Raw genomic sequence first — 21,796 nt, forward strand, 5'->3', positions numbered from 1 at the left:
AGCTAACATCTGTGCCACTCTTCCTCCACTTCATGTGGGATGCCGCCACAGTGGTTTGATGAGTGGCGCTGGGTCCCCGCCCGGGATCAGAACCTGCAAGCCCTGGGCCACCAAAGCAGAGCATGCGAACTTAACCACTATGCCACGGGGACAGCCCCAAGTTTGCTTTTTTTTAAATTGATGAAGGTATGTCACTTAATAAACATGCATTTTACCCAAGATTTCTTTGCTTTTCTATCTCCTTTCTTGCTTATCTAACAGTATCTAATAAATTTCACCACCTCGAACTCAACAAAACTGAAACAGCTCTTTCTACCCTCACATTCCCTCTATCTAGCTTCTTGTGTATTCCATTTCAGAGAACTTGGAGTCACCCAAATCCCCCTCCCTTGCTCAGCAACCTCTCCTGGTCCAGCCAATCAGTTACCATGTCACTCTCCTTAACATCTCTTCACTTCTATTCCAACACCAGAATTTCTACAAAAGCTTTTTAACTTAGAATATCCTCATACCATAAACTTTTAGTTTGCTCCTAAACACTTCATTAACTGATACATCATGGCCTTTCCATTTCTATCATTGCTCCTATATTGCTACGTCCCAACCATGCCAAACCACCTGCAATTCTTCCAATGTGCTACGTTGTCTGGCATACTTCTATGCCTTTGTCCACACTGTTCTTTTCATCTGAAATAATTTTCCTTCTCTCATCTAGCTACCTACATTCTACTGATTCCCCCAAATCCCGTTTTCAAGGAATTGCCACACTTTCCTGACCTCCTTTGGGTAAGTTGAGTCCCTCCTCTGTGCCACTCAAGCAAACACTCTAAACGCCCTGTAATAGCACTAACACACTGTACTAGGAATGACAATTTAGAATGTTATGCTGGACCTTCTTGCAAGCAGTCTTGTTTACTTCTGTAATTCCAGCACTTGCACTGTGACAGGAAATTGTGAGGCACTCAATGAATACTGGCTGAATGAACAAATGAATAAATCAACCAATCAGAAATCCCAAAAACTGTTTAGAAGATTCACTTAGGGAACAATGAAGTCAGATTTGCAGAAAAGACCACATATAAGGGCTTATTTAGTGATTTCACAAATATGATAGGAATTATGAGCTGACTCTGTACCAGCCATGTGGTAGTCACTAATCATGGTAATAATGACCATGACTCCAACACCAACACAACAACCTATCCTTGCATGCAGTTTACTATGAGCCAGGTTCTGTGGACAATCCTGTCCACAACCATCTGATGTATGGGCTGTGGTGACCCCCATTGTATAAGTGACTAAACCAAGGTACAGAGAGGTTAGGTCCATCTCTCAACCATTGCAATAATACCATCTCATGAGAGATATAAAACTGAATAATGGTCCCTGCTTTCAAATAGTTCAAAATGAAATAGATGGCATAGCCATTTGAAAATACAGTGTACAGCGAGATACGTGCTACGATGTGGGGCAAACAGTAGGCATGCCAGAGACTGACAGTCTAACTACAGACAATGATGGTTGATTCATTCAGAGGAATCTCCGTTGAGGAAGGAATTCCAGCTCTGGGGCTTATCTTACTGCTCATCTCAATATCTACCGTTTGGACCTATCTATTCATTTAGGAACAACTTAAACACCCAAACTAGATGTTGAGAACTAAAATATTCCCAGCAACCATTTGATAACTGAAAGTGAAAGTTTCCAGATAAATACTGTAGCAGTAGAGATAAGAAAAAAAATTATAATCTAAATATGCCAACTAAATTTCAAGTGCTTGTCAAAATAAAAGAATTACCTTATAAATGTGTTTTTTAAACATAGTTTGAAAAAAATGACAGAAGAAAAGATCTAAAAGGAAAAGAAAATCTACATTTTGTATACCTTTTGAATTTTGGATCTAAAAATAAAAATAGTTCAAAGATTTCTATTGCCTAGACAAATGTGCTTTTTAAATAAATAAAAAACAGCACTGTTATCTAATACCTAGTTAGCAGTAACTATCAAGATACTGAAATTCAGATGCTGCAATTCAATAATAAAAGAGAAAAGGGGATAGTATTGATACTTACATTAAGTAGCTGTTCAAAAGCAAAACTAAAGCCCTTCTTATAATCTGTGATTCCTTTTGCTGTGATGTTATTCACTGCATCTTTCAGCACTTTCTTATTTCTTACATTTGCCTGCACAAGGTGCTGAAAACAGCTTACATCCTGGGCATTGCTGTTAAACTGCAAAAGATAAAAAAGTAAATATATAAATAAACATTAAGGTCAATCATATAATTTTTGTTGAATTTTGTTTTTATATTACTCAGTCCTATTTCATTGCTTTCTCTTTCAAAAAGAAAAGTGAGTATATTGGTAACAAAAGTACACTAGGATCCCAGAGTTTTTTTCCTCTAAGCCCCCAACTCCTCCTGTAACCCTGAGCCTGTCACTTACCTTCCTAAAGCTTGGTTTCCCTGAGTATAAACTTGGAATTTGAGTTATGTGAGGTGCTTTCCAGGTTTCAAATTTTATAAGCATTTAGACAAACACAAAACAAAAACAAACTCAAGAACAATTAAATATATTCAGAATCCAGAAATGATATGATGATGCCTGCACAGGACACAGGGACAAACTGAGCATTTTACTTGCTTCTCACAAGAAAGAGCTAGATGGAAAACCAGTACACTGAATTAAAGGAAAAGACGTTTAGTAATTTTGCAAGTTGATGGCACAGTCTTTCTCTGGGAGTTAAAACAGGAAAGCAATCTGAAAGAATCAAGAAAAACTGGTGCCCTTTTCGAACTCTCACTCTAGAGTTTACACACACAATGCAGTGGAATCCTGGAGACAAGGCAAATGGCAAGCAGACCACTGCAGATGGTTATTGCTGTAAGTGATGAGGCCTGAACAACAAAGAGCTACAGGAGGAGAGAACGAAAACTCCAACGACACTTGCCCCAAATTGAAGATTTAAGAATAATCACCCAGTAACTTCACCAAGCCTGTAAAAAGTATTCACATGGTTCACTGGATATTTCCAAAAAGATAAGAACAATAGAAGCACTGCAATAAGATCTGGGATACTAAGATGAATGGGGTCATCCTATCATTTATTAACGCTGCTGTTTTTATCAGTCTCTCAGGCTCTTGGGGCATAGACTGTCACATCTGCAAAATGAGAATAATAACAAAAACATACTTGCCAGAAGGTAGGTCTGGCCAGATAAAACGTTGAAGATATTCTCAGATCAAAAATACATAATTAAATAATTTTAATAGGTAGATCACAAGCCAAAATTCAAATTTTATAACTGTTATATATTCTTATAAATATAATGCATCATTCTTTTTTCTCTGAAAACCACTGAAGCCTAATTATAAGGTGCACTCCATATTTCATCAATCCATTAACGAAATATTTACTAACAGCCTATTACGTGTCAAGAATTGTGGCAGGTGATAGTTTTGTGCTTTCAGGCAAATGATGCCTGTGCGCCCACACACACCCTTTATATGTATGTATATAAGCACTAATACGGTATTTACTATGTGATGCATTTACTATGTACTCTACAAATATTCTTCATTTCCTCTTTGCAAATGCCCTATAAGTATTATTATCCATGAGGAAACTTAAGCACAGAGAGGTTAAACAATTGGTCCATAGTCACATAGCAAATAAGCAACAGAGAGTCAGGACTCAGACTAGCACTGTGGCAGAAGAGTCTGGAAGGCTAGGGAGGAAGAACATTCCAAGCAAAGAGAACAATGTGTAAAAAGGCCCTGATGTGGGGGAAAAGAGCCCCTTTTAGGGAAACATAAAGGAGAGTTTAGCTTAATCACATATGAGGACAAATGACATAAAATGAGTTCAGGGAGGGAGGCAGGATCTAATGGAAATGCTGAAGAATTGGAGTTTTATTCTCTGTCAAATGGAAATGCACAGCCCAATGCAAAATAATTTAATCTAGAATTTTATGAGATCACCCTAGCTGCTCTTTGGGAAATGGATTTAAGTTGAGTAAAATTTAAAAGAGGGAGAATAATTAGAAGGCTATCGCAGTAACCTTGCTGAACATATAAAGTGGCTTTGTCATTTATGGATATGGTCAGAAAAGGAGGGATTCACAATCTATTTTGGAGGCAGAATCAATAAGACATAGTGGTGCAGTGAGTATGTGGATAAGTAAGAGAGCGGTATGTTGACTTTGGCATCTGGATGGCTGGAGGACTGGAGGAGTGACAGGTTCAGGGATACTTGAGGAATAGGGAAGAGAAGCATAGAGTTCAAGTGAGGGTGAATTTGCAATATAAGTGAGATATTCAAATGGAGATGTCAAGAAATCATAACACTTAAAGCATGGGCCTCAAATAAAGTCTTGGTTAAGGGGGAAAATATATAAGGCTTCACCATAGAAATTTGGTTTAAAACCAAGTGAATTAAAGTGAAGTAGAGGAGGAATTCCTGAGAAAACTGAGTAGGAGTAAATTCCCATGGAGGCAGAAAGGAAATCAGGAGACCCAACTGTCTTAGATGATGAGAGAAAAAAAATGTCTCAAGAAGAAGACATTACAGTTTAGAGACAGAGAAGGTGAGGACTTAAACATGCCCACTGAACTCATCCATGTTATATAGGCGGTACCTGTGCAGGCAGAACCCAATGGAAAGCACTGAAGAGCAATGGCAAGTGGTAGCACGTGCAGAGGCACACCTTCAAAGCACCTTGGCTGGGAAACAGAGAAGAAAAAGAGGGTAGCACCTGTAAGGGTCGGCCAGCCCTGGTGGTCTAGTGGTCAAGATTTAGTGCTCTCACTGTCCATGGCCCAGGTTGGTTTACCCATCAGAGAACCATACCACCCATCTGTCAGTTTTCATACTGTGGTGGCTGTGTGTTGCTGTGATGCTGCGTGTGTGACTGCGTGTTGCTGTGATGCTGAAAGCTATGTCACTGGTATTTCAAATACCCACAGTGTCACCCACCATGGACAGGTTTCAGCCAAGCTTCCAGACTAAGTCAGACTAGGAAGAAAGACCTGGCCACCCACTTCCAAAAACAAATTGGCCACGAAAACCCTATGAAGAACCGTGGAGCATTGTCTGATATAGTGCTGGAAGGTGAAAGAATGGCACAAAAAGACCTGGGTGTCCCCTCTGTGTACACAGCATTGCTAGGAGTTGGAATAGACTCAATGGCACTAGAAACAGCAAGGGTGGATCTGATGTCAAGGACAGCCTTCTTTAAAATGAACGGTGAGGGACTGGCCCAGTGGCATAGTGGTTAAGTTTGTGCACTCTGCTTCAGTGGCCTGGGTTTCACCAGTTCAGATCCTGGGCACAGACCTACACACTGCTCATCAAGCCATGCTGTGGCGGCATCCCACATAGAATAACTAGAAGGACTTACAACTAGGATACACAACTATGTACTGGGGATTTGCGCAGAAAAAAAAAACCAGGAAGACTGGCAACAGATGTTAGCTCAAGGCCAATCTTCCTCACCAAAATGTATACCTTAAAAAAAAAAGAATTAAAAAAATAAATAAATAAAATAAAATGAAGGGTCACTAGAGCAAGAGAGGATTGATATTGAAGAGAGTGGAAGAAAACGATACAGGAAATAGAAAAAAGATGAAAAATAAAGGATGGGATACGGATGGCATGTAGAGAAACAACCCTTTAAGAAAATGTGTATTGACTTCATTGTTCTAGGAAAGGAGAGTGGGATCTGAGTATAGATGCTGGGAGTACACAGATGTGGTGCTGAGAAGATGATAGTTACTGTCTGTGACTTTTGTCCTCTATGAACAATGAGGCAAGGTCACCAGGACAAAATAAGGGAGGAGATCTAAGGTTTGAAGAGAGTGGAGATGAAACAGGAAGTAAAATGTCCTGCACAGATAAATATTTGAGTTTTTTTTCACTTTTACTTTGAACACTGCTTTCAGGTACACCATATGTATGAGAACAAAGCTCCAACATAATCGTTTACTGTTTTCTATAAATTCAAATGTTGAAAACTTATTATCTTCAGATCCAAATCCCACTGCCTCTTTTTTCTTTTCTTCAATAATATGACACAATCTTATTTTACATGTTCCAATTTGAAAACCAAAGAATGTGAGAATTTCCGAGTTAGAAAGTTAAAAAAAAAATAGTGTGCCAATACATTAACAGTAATCTGTCTGACTTTAGAGAATTATTAGAAATCATTACAGGAAATATTATTAGTGATTTAGTTAAATCATGAATTTTATCATGAATCATGATAAAATGACAAGTTATGCAGAAAATGAGCACTGAATAATGTATTGCCCTGAGTCTTTCGGTTGGCCTTGACCTGCTTTTAAAAAGTGAAGTATCTCATTAAGTCACTTTAACATACACTGATTAAATGGAAATTCAATTCATTAAATACAAATTTTGTGGTGTATAACAGAAATACTACAATTATACTCATAATAAAACTCATAAATATTGGAAAAAGGAATAACCTACTACAAAGTATAAGTCCCTATAGCAAATCTTATTCTAGGAAAGGGATGAGAAATTTTTGAAAGTTCTAAATTAAACAAGTATATATTTCACAGACATCTTAGACTCATCTGCTTTTAAATAGAAAAAAGCAACAGACTTATTTTCACAAACTGAAATGGCAGTGTTTGGTAATATGTGCCCAGTTTTTAATTTATAAACTACACATTTAATATATAAACTACACATATATTAAAACCCTTAGGTTGAAAGTTTAATAATCTAACATTATAAAGCTTTCAACTGGTACATGTTAAGTGAAAATAGATTTAAGTAGCCCTGTTTTTGTCTATTAAGAAAATACTTCCTTTAAAAATGTACATTTAACTAACCCTACAGAGTGAAAAATCCAAACTAACATCACACTGATTCCTTTCTTGATCCCAGAAGATTCAACCACATAGGTTCCATATAGAACTGCTGCGAAAATCTCTGCTAGCATGCTGAGACAGGAAGCTGTGCGGGTGAATGTGAGCATCTGGGGTAGAAAGCATGATGGACTTTGTATGTCTGCTCTAGCATTTGGACATTCTTTTATTTTCTCCTTTCACATATCCTATTCCTTCTGCCTACAACACTTCTCTTCTTCACCTGGTTGTCCCACTTAAGATTATTTCCTTATAAAAGGTTCTCATCATCTTCCCTGATTAGGTCAGATCACCCCATTATAAGCTCTCCTAAGCCTAGAAATATCTTATTTTATAGATTCATATTTATTTGTATGATATATGGATAGACTCTTCCATTGGATTAGAGGCCCACCTAGTCAAAGCAAATAGACACCTCACTATTGCATCCTCGGTACTTGGCATGTAATAGGTATGCTATAAATATTTACTGAATGAATGCATGGAGAATAAGAAAATTAGAAGGTAGTGCATAATGTTGATCAATAATCAAGCTATAGACTTATAAATGTAGGAATTGTATTTTAGCTCTACAATATGTTCTTAAACTTGTACATTCATAAATATAAATATTTTGTCCAAATAGACACTTTTATTAAAATTGTCAAATGAAAATGTATATAGAACACGTAGCATAGAGTCTGGCACACAGCAGATGTTAAATCAACTGCAACTCTGTAAATTTAAAAATTATTTTGGTAAAAACATTAATATACTCAATACTGAAATCAGAAAGAGTTCCTAGATTAATGGGAAAGATTCAGATAAATAATATCAGCCCTAGTGAACTTTAAACAAAGTTTAAATGCAACTTTTAATACAAGTGTCCCTCAAACATTAACTAAACAAACATTATTTAGTGTTTGAAACAGTCTGAGATAACCATGAACAGTAAATTTCAATGCTTCCAAAGAACCTCCCTATTATATATCATGGTCAAGTATACACATCAAATTAAAAGACACTTTAGAGCCAAAAACAATCATTAATTTCTCAAATGAAGTAACTTAAACTCTTGGTTTTATAAAGGCAGCATCTATTTTTGTTCTGATGTCCTCTGTTGAATAAGAAATCATTCCACAAAATATTTGTAAGAAAGGGGGCTTTGCTGCTTATCAGATTAACCCGGGATACAAACAATGAAATGTTGGCATTGCCTTGATAAATACCATAAGTCAAAGTAGCATCAAGTTCCTAGAAAGCAACCTAGTCTAGGAACGGCACCTGTGATACACCTTCCTGAAGCACCAAGCCTCCCTTTGAAAAAGTTGGTGGATTCAAGTAATTTTACCCTAGAAGCATTAAGAACTAAAGACAGCCATCCCTGGTGGTCTAGTGGTTAACATTTGGTGCTCTCACCGCCATGGCCTGGGTTCATTTCATGGTCCTGGAACCACATCACCTGTCTGTCAGTTGTCATACTGTTGCAGCAGCTCATACAGAGAACTAAACTAACAACTAGGATACACAACCATGCACTGAAGCTGTAAAAAAACAACAGAATTAAAGACAGAAGAAACCCAGAAGTGGTATTCTTCCACTTGGAACTGCAGAGAAAGAGAAGAGGCCCGTTTAATCTTTGTCTGACCAGTCAGCATGCCTTTAATTTCCAGCCCTTCAACTCATCCATGCATTTTAAACTCCCATAAAGGCAGACTTGCTTTAGGGCACATTGTTCACTATTTAGTCGTAAAACATTCTTTGATGGGCAAAATGGACATAATTTTAATAATTCCTCGGTTTTTAAAAAATTTCTCCATATCTAAATTATTCTTTAGAACATGTTATAATGATCTGACCTCCTTCTTTTTTGCATGTGAAAAAAATACTAAAAAATTGTGAGCTCAAGCTGTGTAGATGACCAAGAAAAACAAGAACTCTGTTTTAGAACACGGGTGTTTTTTTAAATTACAAAATATGAGTGAACTTCTTTATATAATTTAATTATAATAAAACTTATATTATATAAAATAATTAATTTAAATGAATTATCTAAATTAAGTAAACAACACAATTTTGCTTATCAGGCAGTACAATCACAAATTATGGTATCAGAAGCTATCCACATTTAGGACACCAGATGGCAATGCAGGAAAATGAGAGGAAAGTGAACAGAGGCTGTGATCTTTAAAATCTTGGTTAAGTTTTATTCCTATTAATACTTTTTATTTATTTTTTCTATTTCTTATAGGAAATCTGGAAACTATAGAATATTATAAAAAACCAAAATGGTTATTCTAAAACACAGAGAAAATAGCTGATAACATTTATCCTTACACATATCTATATATTCCCAGTTAAGAATGATTTCAAAGTTCTTTATCTATTGCCAAATTACTTTCCAGAAACTTGGTGCCAATTTACATTATATGTGTAACAGTCTTACTTCACTCTCATAAACACAACATTTTTATTTGCTAAATTGTAAGTAAAAAGAATATTTCGATATTTTAATTACTTGGAATTTGTTAATGGTTAATGAAGTGAAACTTTTTCTCATATTAATTTTCATATAATCATGTGAAATGTAAGTCCTATTTTTCCAGTTTGTTGCTTACTTTCTGATTTTAACTTTTGAACCTATTCTTTATGATTTCTCAAAATAATTTTAATGTTAGAAAACCATCCATCAATACAGTCTCTGATGATTTTGTTTGCTTATTTTACAATTTGTTATTAGCCATGGTGAAATTTTGTTTGCTTATTTTACAATTTGTTATTAGCCATGGTGAAATTTCTTTCCTCTCATAGCATGAGGTGACAATTAGAATAAGCTGTTTTTTCAAATAACCAATTTTACCTTTTGTTGAATAATTATTGGTCCATGATTCATTCTTTTTTTTTTTTTTTTTTTGAAAGATTGGCACCTGAGCTAACAACTGTTGCCAATCTTCCGTTTTTGTTTTTTTTTTCTGCTTTTTCTCCCCAAGTCTCCCGAGTATATAGTTGTATATTTTAGCTGTGGGTCCTTCTAGTTGTGGCATGTGGGATGCCGCCTCAATGTGACCTGATGAGCGGTGCCATGTCCGCACCCAGGATCCGAACCAGCGAAACCCTGGGCTGCTGCAGCGGAGTGCGAGGACTTAACCACTTGGCCACGTGGCTGGCCCATTCTTTACAATAAATTAAGATTTGAGATGTATTTCCAGAATTTTTTACTCCTTTACTTTTCCTTTGTTTCACCAACTTCTTGCTTTTTAATGTTAATAATAAAAATATTAGCTAACACGTATTGAGAATTACAACTGGGCCACACTAAGCACTTTCAATATATTAATTCATTTAACCTTCATCAAGCTTCTGGTTTTAGTTTTAATACGGTTTCCATTCTACACTTGAGGAAATGAGTTTTAGAGTGTTAAGCAAAGTGCCTACAGTCACACAGCAAACAAGACTCCGAGCTTTACTTGAAACTCAAACTCCTGACACACTCCTCTAGTGTCAAATCACTTTTGATTTATACCAGAAGGGTAAGCTGCCAATACCCTGATGTGCTACTTTTTTCATGATTGTCTTCTTATTGAACTTTGGAACTATTCTTTTTGTCAAATTAAAATTGCATTCACCAATGAATCTGAGAAAAACTGACATCTTCACTTAAGTTGGCTTTTCATTCCAGGAAGAATTAGTGATTAATTCCATATTACTGGATCTCCATTTCAAGTCTTCTACATAGATCTCATATATTCTTTTCTCTTTTTAAAATGCAGGTCCTAAATATACTATTAAAAGTACTGCTAGGTAATTCACAATTTTGACTAATGTTGTGAATATGACTTTAATTTCTGTTATTAATCCCTGTCCAGGGAAAACCAGAAGTTGTGGTCACCCTCCCACAGTTAGAGACACCATGGTGCTCTGGGACTTTTAAACACTCCTGTTCTCAAATTGATGTTGCTGTCCCCCAACACCGGCTGCTGGTTTGCGGTTTCCTTGCTCTACTGTATTAAAAAGATTTATTTTTGATAAAGAATTTTCCATTTTTTCATTCAATTTAGGAAAACCAAGTCTAGTTCAGTCTTTACCTCCAATAAGCATCAGTGGCCACAACTGATTCAAAGATCTCCTTTGAACTTGAGGTTCCAACTTTCTGAAATAAAAGACTTTACTAGATCTCTTGGAAAGCCCCTCAAACTCTAAAAATCCTATCATTTAGAGCTGATAGTTTTAACTATCAGAAAAAAAATTACATAAATAAGTAGGAATAATAAATTATATGTCAAAAGAAAATGGCACCAATAAAATAGTGAAAATATTGACAAAACTATTGACACAAAATTTATGTTTGCCTATAATTATAAACCATCGCCAATCAAAAATTTTGATAAATGTTTTCACTATTAAACAAATGTTCCATTTAAGTTGAATCTCGACATATTCAAAATTCAGTCTGTTGACCTTTGTTGAAATGTTGAATGAATAAGTCCCAAGGATATTTTTTCTTTTTTGAAGAAGATTGGCCTGGAGCTAACATCTGTTGCCAATCTTCCTCTTTTTTCTTGAAGAAGATTGTCACCGAGCTAACATCTGTGCCAGTCTTCCTCTAATTTATGTGGGATGCTGCCACAGTGTTGATGAGCGGTGTTATGTCCATGCCCAGGATCCAAACCTTTGAACCCTGGTCTGCTAAAGTGGAATGCACAAACTTAACCACCATGCCACCAAGCTGGCCCCTTCCCCCAAGTAGCATTTTTAATATATTCTATTTGTGTTTTGATACAGAAAACTTTTAAACCTCTCTAATTATAAGCATCTAGAAGAATTTCAAGCAAGTGAGAGTATGCTATTCTTTTGCTTCAAAAGTAGTTTGTATTTAGCTTCTTTGCTTATCTCTACTTGATATCTGTATTTTCTCAACCATCTTTTAATTAACCACTGTGCAATCCTGATTCCATGGCATTCACTCAGCTAGAAACATGTTTACCTTTCTGTCCATAATTCTTGACATATAATAATCATATCAGTATTATTTCTACTACAAATATTTTTTCATAGCTTGCGGAAATCTGAATGCTAACTCTCAAATATGAAACTTTAATAAAATGACCAAATGATCACATATTTTTCAATCTCTTCCTCTTTATCAACACTGTGATGCAGAGCTGAGCAATATGTTCAATGTTTTCATGGCATCTGAAGCTAATTACTTGGGACATCTTTCCAGTTGAAAAAAGTGCAGTTGTGGTGATGGCTGGATTTGCTTAAAGAACACAAGAGAATGATTTACTTATCTAATGTATTTGCAGACTAGAAGTACTGCAGGACTGACACTATGAGTGAGGATGACTCTGGTCATTCAAAATATTATCACTGATTGAAACTTCTTATAAAATTCTCATATCTATGTAGCACTTTTTTTCCCAGCACTGTTATAATAAACAAAAAAAGCAGAGTCAATTCAAGAAGGACCATTATGTGCCTTTAAAAGTTCTATATTCAGTAACATTTGAGCAAAACAGACAGTGTCCCTACACTCAAAGAAGCATCCTCCTCTCAGGGAGGAGGAAGTACAGAGATACAGAAAATGAACAAAGAACAAACACGTATATAAAATATCAGGTGGAGAGAAATGCTATAAAGAAAAATGAAGTGAGGTAAGTGATAGAGAAGAACTAACATGATAGAATAAACAAAACTGGAAGCTATTAGAGATACAGGAGTCAAGGAGGGCCTCTGCTAAGGAAGCATTTGAGCCAAGTGGGGGATCAGCATGAACCTCTTTAGGCAAGGAAGCATCAAGACTCAAAGGAAACAGAAGTGATTTCTAATCTGTGCTGATATATAAGACATGCACCTAACAGAACGGATATAACTGCTTTTTAAACAAGGTTGTTAACATCACCAATAAATTCTTTTAAACATGAAATGGCATCTGGGATTAATAGTAACAGTTAATGAAAGTTATTAACTAGAGTTGAAGGAATTATAGTCAACCTAACTCAGCTCCACTGAGATTATATATATGAAAAACTTAACAGCATGATTATGGTATAAATTAATGAAAAAATTTGAACAAAGAAGATACCCATCAATAGAGCATAGGGTTAAGCAGAAGAGATTCCATGAGGAGTAAAAAAAAATTTGGAATATATTTTAAAGAGTGCAATAAACACCCTTTGAATAAAACATTAGGTGAATTAATTGTGAGGAAAAGCAAGTGCCAATATCTGTATCTGAAATTTATAAGAGACCTTAACGTGCTAATTGTCATTTTATGACAAAGTCCCTTACAATGGAACATACAACAAAAAGATTTTCATGTCTTAGCACGTTTTCAAGCTCTAACACAGACATCTAAATTCTCAAAATGCTTTTATTTTCAGTCCCTTAGGAATTTGCTAAAATGGGATTTTGCTATTCAAAAATTAAAGTTAAAGTCTACGCATTCTACTAATAAATTCCTTAGTACGGAATCAATGTATATTTTAACTTCTTTTGAATTTAAACTTGCTAAGTAATTAGGAACAAATATGCTAACTGAACTTAAATAACTGTGAACAACTCTACAAGGCCATAGCTCAGGCCAGCCCAAGTCACTCTCTTACCCATCTCAAAATGCAATGACTAACTGTACTTTCAAAAATTTTACCCAATCAGTACTGACATACATCTGTGCTTATTGGGCATGGAGTCTTTTCCTAGTCCTTCAAGCCTCAGCAAATAAGTCAATAATTTTTATATTTTTAAAAATAATAGCTCAGTTCAAAAGAAAAGCATTTTCTCTGCCTCATCTTAAGAATTACTTTGTTATTTCTAAAATTGCAAATGCAGCTAATTTCTAAGTACCAAAAACTACCTTTAGTGCATCCTTTAATTAATGGAAAACATATTTATTATGCTTGTCAACACCTTCTTATAAACTTTCCTTATACTCACAAAGCAATTAAGTTATTCTCTGGCAATCTCTTTTTTAAAAAATCAAACAATCTTGGGGCCAGCCCCGTGGCCGAGTGCTTGAGTTCGTGCTTTGTTTCGGTGGCCCAGGGTTTCGCTGGTTCGAATTCTGGGCACAGACATGGCACTGCTCATCAGGCCCTGCTGGGGCGGTGTCCCACATGCCACAGCTAGAAGGACCCACAACTAGAAATGCACAACTATGTACTGGGAGGCTTTGGGGAAGGAAAAATAAAAAAATAAAATCTTAAAAAAAAAAAAATCAAATAATCTTGAACTTGCCCTGCTATTATAATCCCTAAATTTGTCCTTCACTTCAGAATCTTTTCTTTATAGCCTGCCATTTCATTTTGTGTCTTTTAAATGAAAATAATTTTAAAAAGCACCCATCTTTACCTTAAAAAACAAGTATATAAAAGAGATAGAACTTTGGTTTGTTTAATGAGCTTAATTCTACTCCTTCATCTGTTTTTTTAAACCCCCCCTCCAAAAAGCAAATAGTTAGAAAATAAAAAAATATGCACAAACACATAGGATTACTAATTCTATGAATTATCAATATTTTAAAATCTAAGTCAATAATAAACAAGATTAGTTATAACAAGCCTCAGACAGATGCCTATTGGACTTTGCTAAATGTACCTCTCTAGTATGATAATTTCCTGTTCCACAATGACATGAAACCCACCTGTTGTACATACAATTAACAGTAATATGATCAAAACATGGCACTGGAATCGCTTGGAGAACTGCTAAATGCGGGTCCTGGCTCCTTAGGCCTGGGGTTGAGCTTGAGAGTCTACGTTTCTGACCAGCCACCGGGCAATCTTCACACTGCTTGGCCACAGGCTCCACTCTAAGCAGCAAGGGTATAAACTACAATATTCTTGTTTGTTGACATAAATGAGATACGAATCAACATGAAGTTTTCCTGAAATCTAGATGGATAACTATTTTATAAGACATGAAATGAAATTACTTTCCTGTAATTCATTTTTCACAAAATTATATTGGCATGCCAAATATTTTTTCTTTTACTTGAACTCTGGCAAAAAGAGGGCTTGTTTTGTAAGAGTGGAGAAGTAACTTTTAAATTTAAATTGTGCAACAACTTACAATGTGCTCATTATCATATGCAGAGTAGGAAGGTTCCTAAGCTAAGAAAACTATGTCCTTGTCTAGGAACAGTTGAGGCATATTTTTAGAAGGAGAACTCAAATTTAAAGCTCACAGGAAAAGGAACAATCCAAATCATATCTTTCTTGCACGTACAGGCAATTCCATATTTAAACAAACCACTAAACTGACATTAGTTGGTGTTAAACTGTCAAGTCAAGAACTAGCAAGTGTGTGAGATTTTACCCTACTTTCAAGCTAAGGAGTTAGCCTCCTACAGTTTCATAGATACTGGGAGAATAATACAAGCCCTCTGGGTCAGAGCCAAAGGCACTTTAGTACTCACAGCAATAGCAGTAACCAGAGTGACATCTTTGCTTGCACCCAAACCCCAATTCCCACAGGAGGACTGGAGGAGGGCCAGAGGTCATCTGTACTGGCAGTAGGTGTGTTTCAGGCAAGGAATCCCAAGATGAGGAAACCGCTGATCTTATAAAGGCTGTGCTAGCAGCCAGTTCATCCTCCCCTCCAGAGAGAGGCAGTATCTTAATCAGTCTGCAACATAAATTTCTTCTGGGGAAGGAGATATCTCCACTGTTACTATCCTGGAATGTACATAAATCTGAGCAAATTGTTAATGCCTAGACTTGAAGAAATGTGACAGATTCATGAAGAACTGTCTTCCAACAGTTAGTAGAAAAATGTTGCAAGATGATGATGATAACAATAACAACAACAATAATAACCATAATAATGATTAAAATATATAAGCATTTTACATGTGTCATTTCATTTGGTGCTCAACAACATTTTGGCAAGTTATATATTATTCTAGCCATTTCAAAGAGGGGGAAACAGACTTCTAAGCCTGAAGTAACTTATACAAGGTCATATCACTAGTAGTTTCAAAGGTTGTTCATTATTCCTACCTATGCAAGTCCATCTAAGAGGCAGGATTGTCTGAGAAGAGTGGAAAGTAGGTCACTTAACCAGACACAAGCCTTACTAACGTTGTAGCAAATCATGCCAACATGCTCATCCCTTCCCAGCCTCCTACCTGCTGTGTTCCTCACTCCTCATTTTCCACTTACGTTTAGAGATTGTCACTTATAGAACTGTTGTTTACTGACTACAATATGGGTAAAGGGTAGAGCTTATTTAAAAAAAAAAAATTCTCTCCTACAACTAACAGCAAAGATATCATAAGGAATTATATATTTTTTTATTCCTTTCTGATGAGTAGTCAAAGACGGCATTTTATAACCACCACAAATTAGAAAAGCTTCCTGGAAAAAAATCGATTCAAAGATCCTTAATGTAATCATAATATTTGCATTTAATTCTTAAGTGAAGAGATATGTGATTTTATTGAAACATATGACCATCTTCTTCAGATATCAATTTTCACCTATTGTCCATAATCAGCATACATTTTCCTTTCATCCTCCACTGGCTACCAATATTTTACTCCTAAAATGTCACACTCCTTCACTTTCATAAACAAATTCTACTCACTGTGTCAATATTTGGAATTTTGCCTATAAATCAGAACACGCGGTGATTGAATTGCTGCTCCTATCATCTGCCACTTACTTCAATGACAGCATATAACTGGATTAGTGGGAAAACAGCTACATTATGCTTGCATTTAAGCTTTGCCTAACAGCAGGCTTCTTTTCCGCAACAAAGAATTGCCCTGGAGATAACAGAAACAGTAGGGAATGATGCGGCAGTAGTTCTGACATCTTATACATGATTTAAGCATAAAAATTACTGTTCTTTAAAAAAAAAAAAGCTTAAAAACATAAACCTAAAAATGAGAGGCTGCTTGAGTTTTCTGTCTGGTGGTTCTAGGCAACTTTGGGAATGTGTTCATATAGGTTGCATCATAACCCTTTGGATGACTCATATGATCCGAGATATGAGGATAAAGAGAAATGCATGAGGGCTTTGTGGTAAAATTACTGTCAAAGTTAAATACAGAATCACTACCGGGTTTCCTCTGTGCCTTATTACTATGCCTCCCTGAAGTGACAAAAGCTAAAAATTATATTGTTTCTTTTCTCGATTTACAAATAGTTTCAAGGAGAAAATAGGAAAAAAACCTACATGCACATGTGTCTGCATACACCTGCCCTGCAACAGGACATTATAAATATATTTTGAAGGGTTTCTCTTTCTTAGAACTTTCATATCATTAAATTGTTAAATTTGTATTTAATGAAAAGGCCTATCTGTTAAAGATATAAATATAATTTTACTTTTCTCTTACCAAAATATTACATAAGAATTAATTCTCTTTAAATATATCAATTTTAGGCATTTTATACCCCCCCAAAAGAATGGTAACTAATCAAACTGAAGATTTCTTTTAAATTATGAAGTTAATGTGGTTGACATAAAATATCATATAAATGTAAATAAGCGTATATGAGCTTTGATAGGAACAAAAGATTCATGATAAAAGAAGTAAATAAATATATAAAAATAAGATATACTACCTAGGCAAAATCAATAATCCAGATATAGTGTTTGAGTGTTATTTGCAATCATAAGAATTAATCAAAATCATTTATGTTTTTTCCAGCCTAAATACAGAAAATTTTCTGAAAGAATTTTTCTACTCAAATGTAAATAAGATTCTTCTTTAAAAATTAATAATAAATTTAGATTTAAAAAGAAGCATTTCTCTTTGCTTTCATAACCTAATCATATTTTTATCTGAGAATTTCTAAGAATTCTAATATTTCAGGATTTTACTTAAATATATCAGATTTCACAATAAAATTAATAACCTTATTTTATATTTTTCTCCAGGATTCAACCACATAACTTTGGATTAAGTCTAGACTCATAAACAAAGATGGCTGTGCTCTAATCCTGTCTTCTTCCTTACAAGAGTTCCTAGAATTCTCTCTTTCTTTGTCTGTAAAATTAAGGATAGTAATATTATCTACCTCACAAGGTTGTTGTGAAGACTAAATGAGTTACCATGAAAAACACATAGAACAGTTCCTGTCACATGAGCAGTGTTAAAAAAAAAAAAACTCTAATAATTCCCTATAACTTGTGATTAAACTGAGGATTAATAAACAGATAAGATACACAATGAACACGTCTACTTTTGATTTTGTTTGTATTGACTTTCTGAAGGGCAAATCTATGTCTGGAATAATATGATCACTTACAATCATTTAGTGACTTTTCAATCGTGAAAATGTACCAATGATTTTTCCGAAATAAGATTAAACAAAAGTATACAGTTAATAACAAATTCAGAATACAGTTGACAAAAATATCTCAATGTGGTAAATAAGGACTATAAACAACTAAAGTAAAGTAAATTGAAGTGACTAACATAAACTAAACAAACCAATATACCAGGAGCTGACTTACTCCTGAGAGTAAAGTAGGAAATCACTATGACTTCATCTTGCAAATATCTTCCTGCAGTATTTCTCTTACAATTTGTATGAGCTGTGCATCTTTCAGTATCACTCTCTTCCCTATTTCTGAATATGTAACTGAGATATTTTTATAATTTTTAAATTGAGATATTCAGATACTTTCAGATCGACTGCACTCCCAGTTCTTTCTACAAGCAACAGATTCTATTTGCCCATATGTGTTTACCTCACATACTCAAGCTACACCAAGTTAGGATGCCCAAGTAAGGATTTACAAAGAGCTGTCAGTCCACCAATAAAATCTGTATTAACATGGTTCATAGAAATCACAAGGATATATCTTGCAATTGTGTTTCTTAAGAAGTTAGTTAACAATTTTCTTTAAAGAAATATACATTTAACAACCATAATATTTTTAGGAGAAGTAACAATCTTTAAAACTTGTTAGGCATTAAGAATCCCAATGTCAATCCCATCTAAATTCCTTATTTTAAGATTTTATTCTTTTTCTTTTTCTCCCCAAAGCCCCCCAGTACATAGTTGTATATTCTTTGTTGTAGATCCTTCTAGTCGTGGCATGTGGGACGCTGCCTCAGCATGGTTTGATGAGCAGTGCCATGTCTGCACCCAGGATTCGAACCAAGGAAACACTGGGCTGCCTGCAGCAGAGTGTGCGAACTTAACCACTCGGGCATGGGGCCAGCCCTTAAATTCCTTATTTTAATTAGGAAAGAATCACTAGTTGCTGGCTAAATGTTGAAAGCATAAAATTAATTCAAAGGCATTTCCATTGTTTAGTCAGAAATTCTTTTAAAACATATTTATTAGTAGCAGTTTTCAGTTTCTAACTGAGGCAAATGCTGTTGGTGCCCCATCCATTTTTCCATGAATGCTAGCTCAAATTTAACTGCCCGAGATTTCTAGGAGTGCTCTGCCTGTGCATATGGTGGCCTGGGAACACCAGGGAATAAACATTGCTTGGGAGCAATCATTAACTTTAAATACTCCAGCACACTTTCCCCTTGGAAAGGATAATTCTGATTCATGTAGTCTACACTGGTTCTCAGAATTGCCCCAAAAGATTAAGCTCTACTCACTCAGAGTGGTAATTTGTTTGATAATTCACTGTTTATTACTTCTCTTCTCTTTTTTGTTTTACTTGTCACATTTCTCTAGGTCTTTCCTAGAATTACTTTCTAAATAAACCATTTGTATTTGAATTCTCATCTTAGGAACTATTTTAGAGGAAACTCAATCTAAGTTGAACCATCAGTGACCTTAGGAAGCAGATCCTCAGGATAGGATTCTAGAATTAAATCATTCACCAGCCATGTGGCAACAAAGACCCCACTGGTAACTGGCTGTATATCAGTAATAACTGGAGTCAAGAAAACCCCTCTGAGGCTGTAGCATCACAATTACTAAGATTTTCATCTGTGGTGATTGGAACACAATGTAAATTGAAGGGGAGGCACCTAGCATTTGAGAAATATGGTGACAATAGTAATAATAAGGGCTTGAACTTAGCTGGTTGTTGTTAAACTCATTGAAGAAAATGACAACTTCAGGTCAGCCAGCTATCAACTAAGGGCAAAGTACGAAAGCCAGAAGACTTCTGTGGCAGCTAATAAAGAGATTCTCACCTCTTACTGTAAAAAGGTCAACATGTGCTAGAAATAGGTGCAGAATTAGATTTTCAGAGTCACATAATTATAAAGGAGGCTGCATTGATAGCCTTTGGCAGGTTTCTATACAAAAGTCAGGGCACTGATAGGCAAAGAATAAGATCTCAGAAGTAGAATGAGGACATCTGCGGGGATACAGTTAACACTGAACTTCTAGATTGCCCTATACCCTCTGTATATGCAGAAGTAACCTCTCCCCCTTAGCGGGTGGCAGTTTCTCCATTCTTAAAGATCATAAAAGATGACACTTGCTCTCTTCAAGATCTAATCCCATCTCCCCTCATGACTCAAGGCAACAAAAAGGTCAGCACTCAACATGGCCCACCTGGAAAAGTAGACTCTGCTCCAGGAAAACAAAAAAGAGGATATTTAACAAAATAGATACAAGATCTGCCCAATATGAACCAGCAGATACTGAGAGAACATACCACGGAATGAATGTTGAGAGTTCTTAGGGTAAAATATACCTGGTCATCAACTTGGTGTGGAGGAACAAGTAGCCTGAGATAAGAAAACACATGTACTCCTGTGCAGTGGCAAATGGCTTGGCTGGTTGGCCAACAACCTTGAAGGAGCAAGATTGGAAGACCTCTCCCAGACAAAGAGTTCTGGTGAATAAGTATGAGGATGGACATATGGAAATTAAGCATGAAATGTGCACATCTCTTTGTCTCACATCAGTGACCACTAGAGAGCATTCATCACAGAGGAGGTACAGAAAAAATGGGTGGATAAGATGATTTGTCCATTGGAGGTCATCCAGCCTTTGCATGTGACAACTGTAGTGCGTACAAAATGGGCCCATAAATGCAGCAGCAGGGTAGCAGAGAAGGACAGAATATACACGGGTCTAAAAGCATGTGCTCTTCCTCACCAAATATAGATACAGCTACTGCCACTGGTGAATGACCAACTCATTGGAAATTGTCCAATGCTGAGTCTTCAACATAGTATCACCTTTCAAAAAGACAACCAACAATTTAATATCAAATAGATTATACTTGATTTTATCCCTTTGGAGGCGGATGGAGTAAATTTTGTTTTTCTTGTTATTGATACATACTCCAGTTATGAGTTCTCCTTCCTTGTTTGTAGTGCCTCATCCATTATCACCACTAATCCTCCCAGTTCACTTATCATCATGGGACATAATTATGGAATCCTGCATAACGTGTTCTCAAACCAAGCAACCTATTGTATGGTAAAGGAGATCCAATAATGAACAAATGACTGCAGGATTCACTGGGTCTACCATACACTGCATCACTTGGAAGCTGCCAGGCTGATAAAACATTTGGACAGTCTCCTACATGTGCAACTAAGGCTCCAGCTTGAATATGATAATCTTTGAGTTGGAATGTTGTCCTTCAAGATGCAATATGTACTATGAACCACGGTCCCAGAACCCATTGATGTTCTGGGACCAGCCTATATCTGCTCATAAAAAACAATGCTCAGGGAAACCCCAAAGAATCCACAGAAAAACTATTAGAAATAATCAACAACTACAGCAAAGTAGCAGGGTATAGAATTAACGTGCATAAATCAGTAGCATTTCTATACACTAACAATGAACTAACAGAAAAAGAACTCAAGAACTCAATCCCATTCACAATAGCAACGAAAAGAATAAAATACCTTGGGATAAACTTAACCAAGGAAGTGAAGGGTCTATACAATGAAAACTACAAGACTTTCTTGGAAGAAATTGACGATGACATAAAGAGATGGAAAGACATTCCTTGCACATGGATTGGAAGAA

At 35.8% G+C, this 21,796-nt stretch overlaps 1 protein-coding gene across 23 annotated transcripts in view; it reads right to left on the reverse strand.

Moving 5' to 3' along the window:
• Positions 1-21,796, reverse strand: part of CACNA2D1 (calcium voltage-gated channel auxiliary subunit alpha2delta 1) — a 516,207-nt gene that overhangs the window by 90,330 nt on the left and 404,081 nt on the right. For all 23 annotated transcript variants that reach the window (XM_014855387.3, XM_044768108.2, XM_014855384.3 and 20 more), the window contains one exon: positions 2,073-2,231. In XM_014855387.3, coding sequence (XP_014710873.1) covers positions 2,073-2,231 — 159 coding nt within the window. The remainder of the gene's footprint in view (positions 1-2,072; positions 2,232-21,796) is intronic.

The sequence above is a fragment of the Equus asinus genome, chromosome 1 (assembly GCF_041296235.1).
Source record: "Equus asinus isolate D_3611 breed Donkey chromosome 1, EquAss-T2T_v2, whole genome shotgun sequence".
NCBI lineage: Eukaryota > Metazoa > Chordata > Mammalia > Perissodactyla > Equidae > Equus > Equus asinus.